Source organism: Pantherophis guttatus, chromosome 7 (assembly GCF_059756535.1).
Source record: "Pantherophis guttatus breed Tessera chromosome 7, ASM5975653v1, whole genome shotgun sequence".
NCBI classification, from domain to species: domain Eukaryota; kingdom Metazoa; phylum Chordata; class Lepidosauria; order Squamata; family Colubridae; genus Pantherophis; species Pantherophis guttatus.
In genome coordinates, this window is record NC_142069.1 from 86,435,290 (window position 1) to 86,449,142 (window position 13,853).

At 42.7% G+C, this 13,853-nt stretch overlaps 1 protein-coding gene across 11 annotated transcripts in view; it reads right to left on the reverse strand.

Moving 5' to 3' along the window:
• The window catches only part of SRPK2 (SRSF protein kinase 2), a 138,350-nt gene that overhangs the window by 83,814 nt on the left and 40,683 nt on the right, over positions 1-13,853 (reverse strand). For 6 of the 11 annotated variants that reach the window (XM_087873357.1, XM_087873358.1, XM_087873354.1 and 3 more), the window contains one exon: positions 7,511-7,574. The exons of 3 other annotated variants lie outside the window; for them this stretch is intronic. In XM_087873357.1, coding sequence (XP_087729483.1) covers positions 7,511-7,548 — 38 coding nt within the window. In that variant the 5' untranslated portion in view covers positions 7,549-7,574. Of the gene's footprint in view, positions 1-6,728; positions 6,813-7,510; positions 7,575-13,853 lie in introns of those variants that run through there. 2 more of the 11 variants (XM_060692671.2, XM_087873353.1) reach the window with 2 other exon arrangements.

Genomic DNA, 13,853 nt, shown 5'->3' on the forward strand with positions numbered 1-13,853 from the left:
TCTCATCAGCTATCCATACCCTTACTCGGATTCGAACATGGCTAGCTGATGAGAGCTGAATAGCTTGAAATAGATCTATACTAGTCTCCCTTTATTTCTTTACCAGCAAATATAAATTTGGTATAAAATGGTTTGTCGTGAATGTGACTGCTTGAGGGCTCCTGGATTGGAGCTGAAAGGTGAAAGGGAAGAAAGTCCATGAAGCAAATCTGAACATACAGTATCTGTTTTTCAGAGGGACAAGATGGATTCCTAACATCCTGGTAAGCATGCTTTTGCTTAGCATAATTTGAGAATCCTGCTTCAGTTGCTTAGAAATACATGTATTGGTGCAGGGGTGTCAAACTCAAAGCCTGCGGGCCAAATCCGCCCCACAGGGTGCTTACATCTGGCTCGCAGGGCCGCCTTGGGAACAGCGAAGGACCAGCTTCAAAAACGTGCCTAAATAGGATGTCATAGAACTGGGACAGATGGACGATGGGCGGTGGGCGGGCCCACCCACGATTTCTGCTATCAGTTCGCCCAAATCGGTCCGAACCGGCTGAATACCACCTCTGGGCTGCAGCAGAGGTGGGTTTCAGCAGGTTCTGACCAGTTCTAGAGAAATAGCGGACATTTTGAGTAGTTCGGAGAACCGGTAGTAAAAATTCTGACTGGTCCCACCTCCATCTATTCTCTGCCTCCCAAATCCCAGCTGATCAGGAGGAAATGGGGATTTTGCAATAACCTTCCCCTGGAGTGGGGAGGGAATGGAGATTTTGCAGTAACCTTCCCCTGGAGTAGGGTGGGAATGCAGATTTTACAGTATCTTTCCCCTGCCATGCCCACCAAGCCACGCCCACCAAGCCACACCCACAGAACCGGTAGTAAAAAATTTTGAAACCCACCACTGGGTTGCAGGATGTCGAACTGGCCACACCCACCCCTCCTCTCCCTCCCCCCAAAGTCAAACACAACCCTGATGCGGCCCTCAATACACCCCTGTATTAGTGCATAATGTGAAAGTGACTAAAGGAAATCATCATATTGGCTAAATGCTACAATACATAGTTTAGTGGGGGGAAAATAGGACTAGGGGTGCCATGAGCAGCGCTCCAATATCTATGGGGCTGCCATAAAGAAGAGGGGGGGAGGTTACCCTATTCTCCCTTCTGGGGTCGTTCTCCAGATTAAGATCTAGAAAGATGCAGCGAAGAGCAACGAAGATGATTAGGGGACTGGAGGCTAAAACATATAAAGAATGGTTGCTGGAATTGGATATGTCTAGTTCAGGGGTCGGCAACCTTAAACACTCAAAGAGCCACAAAGGTCCTAACCAGAAGCCCCCGTTCAATTCTGGAGCCGACCGAAGCCCAGTTCCCCCATCATAGAGTCTCCTCCTAGCGCAGCATCCTTTTTCCTCTGCCGACTGGAAGTCAGTTCCCCCACCATAGAGTCTCCTCCTAGCGCAGCATCCTTTTTCCTCTGCCGACTGGAAGTCAGTTCCCCCACCATAGAGTCTCCTCCTAGCGCAGCATCCTTTTTCCTCTGCTGACCGGAAGTCCTGTTCCCCCACCATAGAGTCTCCTCCTAGCGCAGCATCCTTTTTCCTCTGCTGACCGGAAGTCCTGTTCCCCCACCATAGAGTCTCCTCCTAGCGCAGCATCCTTTTTCCTCTGCTGACCGGAAGTCCTGTTCCCCCACCATAGAGTCTCCTCCTAGCGTGGCATCCTTTTTCTTCTACCTGTCCTAACCGAAAGCCCTATCAATTGTGGAGCCGACCAGCAACAGGGAGCCACAGCAGAGGGATATAAGAGCCACATGCGGCTCCAGAGCCGCAGGTTGCTGACCCCTGGTCTAGTTTAATGAAAAGAAGGACTAGGGGGTGACATGATAGTAGTCTTCCAATATCTCAGGGGCTGCCCCAAAGAAGAGGGAGTCAAGCTATTCTCCAAAGCATCTCAAGGTAGCACAAGAAGCAATGGGTGGAAACTAATCAAGGAGAGAAGCAACCTAGAACTGAGAAGAAATTTCCTGACAGTTAAAATAACCTGATAAAAATGTATTATGAGGGGGGGGGGAAAGAATAATTTATCAGTGGAACAATTTGCCTTCAGAAGTTGTGGGTGTTTCATCACCGGAGGTTTTTTTTAAGAAGAAATTGGACAGTCATTTGCCTGAAATGCTGTAGCGAGCAGCAGGGTGGATAAAAATCAATGATTTTTTTTTAAAAAAAATTTAAAAAAATAGATTTTTTTTTATTTAAATCGGATTTTTTTGATTTAAATCGGATTTTTTTGATTTTTATCGAATTTATTTTAATAAAAAACTTTTGGGGTAAAAATCTATCGTAAGATCGTTTTCTATTTAAGATACATAAATAATTTAGTTTATTCAGCATGAAGTGGAGCTTAGTTATGTAGCAGGAGGCTGTATATTCTGCAACACTGGGACTATCGGTGAGTCAACAGTGGGTCAAAGGAGTAGCAGAGATGACAGTTGCTCTTTAAAAATTATGAGTTAAATCGAGTTGATTTAAATCAAGCCTTTTTACTAGTGATTTAAATCAACTCAGTTTAAATCAAATCCACCCTGGCGAGCAGGGAAGTCGGCTTTGTTATACTGTTATACTGTAATTCTGTTATAAAGATATGCCTCAGGAAATGCCTCTTTCTAAACAAGAGAGATAAGCAAAGCACTTCTTCTCCTCATGACTAATATGTAAAAAGGAATGTAAACAGTATAGAAAATATCAGATCTGGCAAAGTCTACGGGGAGACAGATGCTATAACTAGGTGTATTGGATGACTAAGATATTACTCAATCTCCCTTGGAAAATAAATAAGGGTCAACCTTGAGACCATGGGATTCTGAATTATATTCTGAAAAAATTGGAATCTATGAAATACGAAGAATGATTGATCCAGCACTACAGTGGGAAATATTTCGTGCACCTGATTTACAACTTGTGTGATTTTCCTATCAACTTCCTACAAGTCCACGGGAAATTGATTGTGGTTTGATGTAGTCATGATTTAAATGTCTGATTTAAGAACCACAGTTATAAAAATATTGTCCTAGTATTTAGTTGTTTCAATATGCATCTGATTTTTTTTTTCCCTTTCCTTTTTTTTTTTGGTCTATGTTTTATTTATTTTCTGCTTCACTTCATTCTGAAATCTATGCTGTCATCTCTTATTGTATTTTCTTATTGATTTCTTATTGTCTTCCGTTACACATTAACCAGCAATAACATGAAAGAAAAATGTTGCCAACGTTGTATTTTTGGACAAAAAGTGGTTCCCTCACGAGAAAACGCTTAATTTCATCACGTTAACTATTAATACAATGAAATGATTCTATAACACTCAAGACCTCAGTTAACTATATGTATTTCTTGCGGTTTTGGCCACACAAGTAGTTTTTTAATAATAATAATAATAATAATAATAATAATAATAATAATAATAATAATAATAGTAATAGTAATAATAGTAATAATAGTAATAATAATAATAATCTGAAGTTATAGTTTAAGAATATAAATGTTCCAATAAAAATGCTTTAAACCAAAAAAATTACAACATAAAATATAAAAATGGAAGACATATTGCAGGGAGTCCCCGTCTTACGACCATAATTGGGGCCTGTATTTCTGCTGCTAAGCAAGGCAGGAGTGAAGGGAAGTTGGGCCCAATTTTGCAATTACTTTTTGCCAGGGTTGTTAAGAATCACTGTTGTTGTTGTTGTTGTTAAAACGAATCGTGCGGTTGTTAAGTGAATCAAGGCTTTCCACATTGACTTGGCTTGTCAGAATCCAGCGGAAAAAGCCCCAGAGGGTGAACCCCGGGATGCTACAACCGTCATAAATATATGCCGGTTGCCAAGCGCCCGAAATTTGGCAGTGTGACAACCGTGGAGATGTTTTCACCGTTGTCAAAGCGTGAGGACCGTTCATAAGCTGCTTTTTTCGGTGCTGTTGTAACTTCCAACAGTTGTTGGGAGAAATGTCTGAAAAGCAAGGCCTACCTGCACTTGAACAGGAATACCTAATCAAATATGCAGTTCAAGCTCTTCAGGTAATGAGAAATACTTGCTATTTTTTTAACGTAAAATTCATTGGGGGGGGAGGAGGAGGAGGAGGAGGAGGAGGGGGAGGAGGAGGAGAACGACGACTGTGGGTCCTTGGTGTTTTCTGAGCTTGCTTGTTTTATTACCCAAACTAGGTAACATCATCAGTGCTAGAAAGGAGTAGGGTTTGTGGAATGATGATGATGATGGAGGAGGAGGAGGAGGAGGAGGAGGAGGAGGAGGAGGAGGAGGAGGAGGAGGAGGAGGAGGAGGAGAAGGAGGAGCTTGCTTGTTTTTCTTGCAGATATTTCATTACCTAACTAGGTAACATCATCAGTGCTAGAAAGGAGTAGGTTTTGTGGAATGATAATGATGGAGGAGGAGGAGGAGGAGGAGGAGGAGGAGGAGGAGGAGGAGGAGGAGGAGGAGGAGGAGGAGGAGGAGGAGGAGGAGGACTGTGGGGGTCCTTTGCGCTCTCTGAGCTTGCTTGTTTTTCTTGCAGACGTTTCATTACCCAACTAGGTAACATTATCAGTGCTAGTAAGGAGTGGAGTTCGCTCTAAGTTTATATTCTGGTGCTTGTCCTGTCAGTGTTAGAGGTTAGAGGGGGGTCTTAGAGGTTCTTTGGTTGGGCTGTCTACTCTTGGCTTCTTTGGGAATTTCTTGAATGGGGTATTGTTTACTTGATTGCTGCTAGCACTGATGATGTTACCTAGTTAGGTCACGAAACGTCTATAAGAAAGCCCACCAAGCTCAGAGAGCACCAAGGACTCCCTGATGTCAACCCTGAGCTACCAATATTCTCTGCTGTTTTCATGGTTGGGCCTATAAGGACACGCAAACATCCCTCGCTGTTAGCGCTGCCCATACTTTGGACATGTTAATGCTCTGACTGTGTGCGAAGTCAAAATCTCCATGTAAAATCCCACAATTTTCAGACCCATGGGCTATTTTTACCCGAGATCCTAATTTCGAAAGTCCTTCCCCAAGAAAATACCTAAAAATGAAAGGCTAAATAATATACAAGGTGAAAAGGGTATTTGGGGAGGGAAAAAAAGTTCATTCACTTAAGCGTGCAAAAATCCATTAATTCGAACGTTGCCTTCTCTTAAATGCAATTAACTCTCTACAAATGGGGGACTCCTACACACAAAACAGGCTTCTGGAATTCACAAAATTGTGCAAAAGCAATATGCGTTTATCTTTTTTAAAAAATAAATAAATAAAATGTACATATCTTTATATAATTATGCAAAAGAACTGAGCCTTACACAGCTATCATTTCTAGGCGAGTTTCATCTCTCTCGTATATAGTAGCCCTCATTTAAATTATACAAAAGAGTACACATTCGTCTTACATATTGCATCCTGTTATTTGTCTTCCCCCACACCAAAAAATAATAATAATAATAAAATCAAGGAATTTTTTTTATCCAACGCTCCATTGGCACAATGTTTATCCTAAAATCTGCTTCCTCCCGATTGCAACGATGGGCATATATGAATTAAGGGAACAGGTTAATTCCAATCAGCCAGTTTTCATTCAAGAGTCAAAATATATCTCTTGGGATATACTAGAGGCAAAGTTATTCCTAATGCTGCATACGTTTTCAGCAAATATAATTGGCTTCCCGCCCCCCCTCCTTCCGATAAGAGAACCATTCCTTAACAGAAACCCTTTTAAAACAAATAAATCACAGTTTTCCTTGCTATTTTCATCCCGAGCTTCCTTCCCTCACGTCATCATTACCACCATTTTATTGGCATAATATTTATAGCCGATATAGAACCGGGAGAGAGATGGAAAAAACCAGACCACCGAACCAAATTTAGCATTTTTGATTTTGAGATGTTTGTTTTCTATAGCCGAGAAACGACCCCATCCCCTTAATTTTGCAATCCCGGATTTTGCTCAAATCCTGGAAATGCACCACTTGGAGGAAAAAAAAAAACACACAGATACACACACAGATACACACAGCAAGAATTTCTTACTTCTCTACCCCACCCTGCACACCATTTTAAAAATCTTATTTCTCAGAGCTGTTGTTGGGTTGTCATATTTTTTTTTTAAAGGAAAATAAATCTTCCCTTCCTTTTTCTGATTGCCTTCTCTCCATATATTTCCCCACTTGTGAACCTGTTCTCTTCCAAAGCTCTACGTATTACACAGTCCAAAATGCCTTTCTTTTTTTTTTAATGATGTGCCTAGTCTCTTCCCTAATTAGCTCAAATGTTTTCATATATCCCTGGATTATATCCTCCACTGTACGTCTGGATGGGGTATCGGGTATAAAACACGTCCACTTCAATTATGTCACATCTTAAGAGGAGAGAAATGGCTAACGAAACGTAGAAGAACCGTGTGGGGATCCAAAATGGGAAAAAAGAGAGAGAGAGAGAGAGAGAGAGAAAAGATGCATGCATGCATTTCCGAGCAGCGGTGATAATAATCATCTTATTTATCGTTCTTTTCTAACAACAGCAAAGAAATAAAATAAAACAGATCAGCCAAAAAAAAAAAGATGGTTGCTTGCTAAGCTCCGGTAAAGGAAGTCACCCCATTCCATAAAATGTGAAATTAATAAAAAAAATAAACCGAGGGATGGATGTGTGAGCAAATCGGCAGGTTATATGCCATTTTGCCTTCGGGATGCTTCTGTGCAATTCCGCCTTACCTGCAGGCACGATAAATCATTGCTGCTTGCAGTGACTGATCCATTTCCTAGCATCACAACCCCTCTCGCTCGAATGTGACTAATTCATAGGTTTGCAATTCCTAAGCTCTTAGTAAGGACACTCCCTTGTAATACACACACACACACACACACACACACACACACAAAAATCGTGCTTTGAACGATTCCTGTTTTCTGCAAGGTTAAATTCAAGCAGCCGGCTAATTTTTTGTTTTTGTTTATTTCAATGCCCGTTCGTTCTCTTTCCCTCCCTCTCTCTCTCTCTCTCTCTTTCTCCCTCTCTCTCTCTCTCTCTCTCTCTGGGTCAGGATTCTTTTTTTAAAAAAAATCAAGATGGATTTGCCGGTGGAAAAGACAGACGAGCACAAAGACACCATCGACTGCAGCAAAAATATAAACACACAGGCACGTACCGGGAGGTGGAGGGGGGGCAGGGGGGAGGACCGTTAATACTACAGGAGGGGTTTGTGGGGGGGGGGTTGCATGCTGCACCGCTGAAATTTCATTTCTCTCTTTTTTTTTTTTTAAATAAAGTCAAAACAACCTTCTCAAAAACGCCAAGAGCTCAAACCAAAACACGGGTTCGATTCGGACATTGAAAGGCAAAACATGCAAGGAATGTTTATGTATATAGAGATAGATTTTTTTAAAAAAAACTGACGGTAAAAATAATAATATATATATATATATATTCTTGCGCTGCGGGTTAGCGACACCACACCGATGGAATTTGTTCATGCAGAGGATGCTTTAAGCGGTACCTTTCTGAAGAGGTGGACTTCTCAGAGTTAACTGACATCAGCAGCTCAATCTTCTGCTTGATTTCTGGAAAAATCAGAAAATATTCACAACCAAAAAGACTGCCTTGCCCTTCTCTTTCCGAGGCCGTTATTATCTAAAGAGAAGGCTTCTTTTTCTGCTCTGATTTTTTTTTTCCCCCCCTTTGTTGCAAAACGCCCGAGTAGAGTCCCCGGCGCTTCGGCGGGAGACCGATTCAACGGTGCTGGGAAATGAAAAAAGAGAGCTCCGGAGGCACCCTCGGCCTGGCCATGTAGGCACATGACTGCTTTATGAAAGCAGGAAATACCATTTATTTTGTACGGAGGGGGAAATGGGGGGGCGGATTTCTCCACCCCGAGGTTGGGCTGACATAACCAGATGCTTCTCAAAACGCGGCTGCATGTCGAGGCACATCTTAGCTTTTTTTTTAAAAAAAAAAAATTATTATTAAAGGCTTCGGGGAAAGTTACCCAGCCGGTTTGCGAGAAATCGATGGGATGCTAAAAGAGAGTCGTAGGGAAAAAAAATCGCAAAATGAATGGGGTGGGTTGCTTTTTTTTTTTTTCCCCCTCCCCATCACAAACGAAGGGTGACAAGATTGGTAAATCTGCAATTAACCTTACAAATATTCCCTATACGGGAAGTCCTCGATTTACGACGACAACCAATATTTCTGCTGCTAAGTGAGACATTTGCTGAGTGAGTTTTGCCCCCGTTTCAAGACATTCCTTGCCACAGTCGTTCGGTGAATCATTGCAGTTGTTAAGTTGGTAACCCGGTTGTTAAGTGAATCTGGCTTCCTCGTTGACTTTTGCTTTGTCAGAAGGTCGCAAAAGGGAATCACATGACACATACACACACACACCCGGGACACTTCAGCCGTCATAAATAGGAACCAGTCGTCAAACGTCTGAATTTTGATCACGTGACTATGGGGGTGCTGCAAAGGTCGCCACTGTGAAAAACAGCTTTTTTTTCAGTGCCGTTGTAACTTTGAACGGTCACTAAATGAACCGAACTGAACTTTCGAAGGACTACTTATATATATAACATACATTTCAAATTTTTCCCCCCCTTCTAAGGGTCCCAATCATCGTAACAAAAGAGCTGGCTGGCATATTATATTTGTAATATTATAGGATGACCGAGTTAGAAGGGACCTTAGAGGTCTTCTAGTCCAACCCTCTGCTAATGTAGGAGAGCATATACAACAGGGATGGGTTCTAAAAATTTTTACTACCAGTTCTGTGGGCGTGGCTTATTTTGTGGGTGTGGCTTGATGGTCATGTGACAATTCTTTAGGATTTAGCAGAGGTACTGGTCTACCAGGCTTTTAACTGCTTGCAGAGCTGTACCAGTCTACTCGTTTGTTTTTGGAGGCACCGGTCTACCACCACACTGCCTTTTAAAACTGATCAGCTGTAGGGCGGCCCTTTGAAGCCCCGCGGCAAGAGTGTAAACAGTTTTTTTCCTTCTAGCCGATCAGCTGGGACTCGGGAGGCAGCGAATAGATTGGGGGTGGGGCCAAATAAAAGGTAAGAATAACGCAGGGGGGACGGGAGGGCCCAGCTCCCGAACAAAGAGAACCGGTTCGGTGATGTCATATCGTCACCGCTACCGGCTCGGCCGAACCGGGAGGAACCCACCATTGATATACAGTCCTGGACAAATGGTTTCTCCAATCTCTTCTTGAAGAACCTCCAGCGACCGAGCACCCACAGCTTCTGGAGGCAAGCTGTTCCACTGCTTAATTATTCTCGCTGGCAGGAAATTTCTCCTTTAATTTTAATTGCGCCAGAAGGCAAGACAAGAAGCAATGGATGGAAGCTAATCAAGGAGAGAAGCAACTAAGAGAACTAAGGAGAAATTTCCTAACAGTGAGAACAATTAACCAGTGGAACAACTTGCCTCCAGAAGTTGTGGGTGCTTCATCACTGGAGGCTTTTAAGAAGACAGTGGACAGCCACTTGTCTGGAATGGTACAAGGTCTCCTTCTTGAGCAGGGGGTTGGACTAGAAGACCTCGAAGGTCCCTTCCAACTCTCTCCTTTCTGTTCTAAACAAAAAAAAAAGGTTGCATTTCTCTTTGGTAAGTTTCCCTCTCTTATCTGTTTAACTCTAATTGATCAAATTAAATTTGGAGAAGAGGAGAAATGTCAAAAGTCAAAAGGGGAAACTGCCAGCCCATCAGAAATCTCTATCACAATATCATGTTAATGCATGACCATTTGCTCTTTCCAATATTTATTGATCGATTTACTAAACTTACACGCCGCCAATCTCGCCACAGGCAACTAAGAGTAACTTTGGGTTCTTATGCACCATCAACTACATACACATTTCAACATTATTAACAGAGTTTTTCCTTTTTTTGTTTTCCCAATCTTAGCCCAAAGCTTGTGTTTTTTTATTTAAAAATACAAAAATAATGGTATGGAATATAATAGAGGTAGTCCTTGACTTATGACCACAATTGAGCCCAACGTTTCTGTTGCTGAGTGAGACAGTTGTTACGTGAATCGCTGATGTTGTTAAATTAGTAACACGGTTGTTAAATGAATCAGGGGGTTGGACAGCAGGGGGTTGGACTAGAAGACCTCCAAGGTCCCTTCCAACTCTGTTCTTCTATTCTATTCTAATTTGGCTTCCCTATTGACTTTGCTTGTCAGATGGTCGTAAAAGGGGATAATGTGACGCCGGGACACTGCAACCGTCATAACTATGAACCAGTTGCCAAGTGTCTGAATTTTGATATGAGATCACAGGGATAATCCAATAGTCATAAGTGTGAAAAACGATCATAAGTGTTCTGGCCCATACACGGCCTATGCAGCTAGTAGCTGATTCAGACAGCGAAGAGGCTGGTATGGTGCTGCGCCAGCAGCCTGTGCAGCTAGCACCCGAGTCGGACAATGAGGAGGCTGGAGAAGATGTGGTGCCAGAGGCAGGGATTCAGCCAGAGCCTTCAGAACCTCCAGAAGCTCCCTTAAGTGAAGAGGAGGAAGAGGAGGAACCTCTTCTCAATGCACGGGTGCGCAGAACTGCCAAAAGGCAGGACTGGATTCTCAGGAGGAGGTCTCCTCGAGAGTAAGACTTGGGGCTAATTGGCCACTCCCTTAGCTTATTTAAGGAGGAATTGCCGACTGACTGAAGCAATTTGCAGGCAACAACTTCGTTCACATACCTTCATGTCTGCTTATCTTATCAGCTTCCTGCAAATTGCTTCTGGGCATTCTGCCAACCACAGTAAGCTTTCAGTTATTCTTTGAATTCTTAGCGGCTGTTAATGCAGTTAATTAACAGCCGTTGTTGTAAAAAACTGGTTTATTTAGTAAACCAAGGTTTGAACGGACTTTGTGTGTGCTGCGTTCTTTGGGGTCCATAGCTGGGGCAGAACAATAAGTCACTTTTTCACTGCCGTTGTAACTTCGAACAGTCACTAAATGAACTGTTGTAAGTCGAGGACTATCTGTAGGTATGGAATGGTAATGAAATTTAGCCAAAAGATGAAGAACAAATAGCTAAAAGAGAGTTCCCAAAGAGCTTTCAGATTTCAGCGTCCTCTATATAAAAATTGCAGGAAAATCCTTCGGATGTGGCAGTATTGATCAAAATACTATCAAATTTTGATAAAGACACCTTATTGAAATATTTATAACTCACAGAAGCCTGCCAAGGTAGATACAGGTAGTCCTCGACTTACGACAATTGAGCCCAGAATTTACACCACTAAGTGAGAAATTTGTTAAAAGTGCAGTTTTGCCCCATTTTACGACTTTTTCTTGCCACGTTTGCTCAGCCAATCACTGGAGCGGTTAAGCTGGTAACGCGGTTGTTAAGTGAATCCGGCTTTCCCACTGACTGTGCTTGTCAGAAGGTCGCAAAAGGAGATCACGTGACTCCCCAGGGACACTGCCACCGTCGTAACTATGAACCAATTGTCAAGCATCCGAATGTAAATCATGTGACCGTGGGGTCGCTGCCAACGGTCATGTGTGTGAAAGAAGGACATAAGTCACTACTTTCAGTGTCATCGTAACTTCAAACGGTCACTAAATGAACCATTGTAAGCAGCGGTGGGTTCCACATATTCTTACTACCAGTTCGCTGCGCACCTTCCATGCATGCGCCTGACCTTCCGAACATGTGCCCGGCCTCAAAAACGTGGCTAAATAGGCATTAGAGTCGCCGCTACCAGTTTGTCCGAACCCGTACGAACCGGCTGAATACCACCTCTGGTTGTAAGTCAAGGACTATCTGTATATATTTTAAAAGAGGGAAAATATGTTGGATTGGACCAAAGGGCCTATCCATTATTCAGTTCAATGCGCATAGGCAGATATCAATAAGGAGCTCACAAGCGGTGTGTGAATGCACAACTAACACCCTTCAACTCCTGTTCCCCAGCAACTGATTGTTAGGAGCATTTAGCCATCAAACCTAGCAGTCATGATAGCTTGAAAATCAGGCATTCAAGCATCGCCACTTAATTTGGCATTTAAATAGGCAATCACAGACACGTCCTTGTATCTCCGCCTCTGACTTTTCCCACTATTCTTCCCTACTAGCAGCACACGTTTTCACCTTCACACAGTCCGAAATTCTTAATTCCTCCCCTGGGTTCAATTTGAAAGCCATCCACTCTAGAGTCACATAAACTCCAGCAGGTCCAAATCTACATCGTATATCTATATAGCTTTATATATATTTATATCTATATGTCAGCTTTGGAAGCCATATTAGGCCGGATGCTTCCATGCTGCCACCTTCTCCTGTACGGGAAAGTAGGAGGGGGGGGGATTTAGTAGAGAGGTTGTTTGTAGACATAATAGCATTCTTCCTGTCGGTCAAGGTCAGGGCGATCCTGCATCTGGAGAAGGAGTGGTCGGAGTGATGTCTCGAGATGGGACGGCGGTTGATTGGAGCATGCGATCGACTGAGGAGTGAGGGGATGGTTTGGGGGGATTTTTTTTATTTATTTATTTATTTATTTATTTATTTATTTATTTATTTATTTATTTATTTATTTTTCTATACCGCCTTACTCCCAAAGGACTCAGGGCGGTGAACAGCCACAGGATAAAACACATAAATACAAAAATTTAAAACAGAATAAAAACGAATTAAATAATTTGGCTGAACAAATTTAAAATACCCCATAATTTAAAAACAAATTAACATTCGCATTTAAAAAGGGGAGAAGATTTAGGCCAGGCCAGCTTGATGAAATAAAAAAATCTTAAGCGCGCGACGGAAGGTGCGCAGATCCGGGATCCTCCGTATCTCTGGGGGGGAGCTCGTTCCAGATCGTAGGTGCCGCCACAGAGAAGGCTCTCCCTCTGGGGGCCGCCAGTCGACATTGTTTGGCCGACGGCACCCGGAGGAGCCCCTCTCTATGGGAGCGTACTAGCCGGTGGGAGGCTATTGGTGATAGCAGGCGGTCCCATAGATAACCAGGTCCTAAGCCATGGAGCGCTTTAAAGGTGATAACCAGAACCTTGAAGCGCACTTGGAAGACCACTGGGAGCCAGTGCAGCTCACGCAGGAGAGGTGTTACATGGGAACTCCACGTCGCTCCCATAACCGCCCGCGCGGCCGCACTCTGCGCCACTTGGAGCCTCCGAGTGCACCTCAAGGTGAGCCCTATGTAGAGAGCGTTACAATAGTCCAGACCAATTTTGATTTACTGAGGGACCTCTCAGATTCGGGCTTTCCCCAGATGTGCCAGTTTACCTATTCTAGTAAATAGAACTTTGAAAAATGCTTGCTTCAGAATCTTTACTTGGAATTTGGGTCTTTTCTGGAATGCTGACATTAACCCAAATCTCCTTTAAAGGGGGCTGTCGGGGTTTACCCGAAACCTCGGGTGGTGCGAAGACTCAGTGAAAATGGAGGAGAAAGGAGAGTGACATATATCTATACTTATACCTACCTCTATCTATCTATCTATCTATCTATCTATCTATCTATCTATCTATCTATCTATCTATCCTGGAATACGACTGATCCCGGACCTCCGCGCTTTCCAAAAGGCCCTGAAGACTTATTTATTCCAACATGCTGGCCTAGCTTAAATGGTTTTAATGGGGTTTTTAAATTTTCGATTTTATTAATTCTGGGTTTTAAATTGGGAACTTTTCGATTTTGCAGATCTGGGATTTTAAATTGGAAATGCCGATAATTTAATTTATTTTAGTTTTTTTCTTAACTTTTGTGCTATATGTGTTTTAAGTTTGGCTGTCTACCGCCCTGAGTCCCCCTGGGGAGAAGGGCGGTATATAAGTTGAATTAATCATCATCATCATCATCATCATCATCATCATCA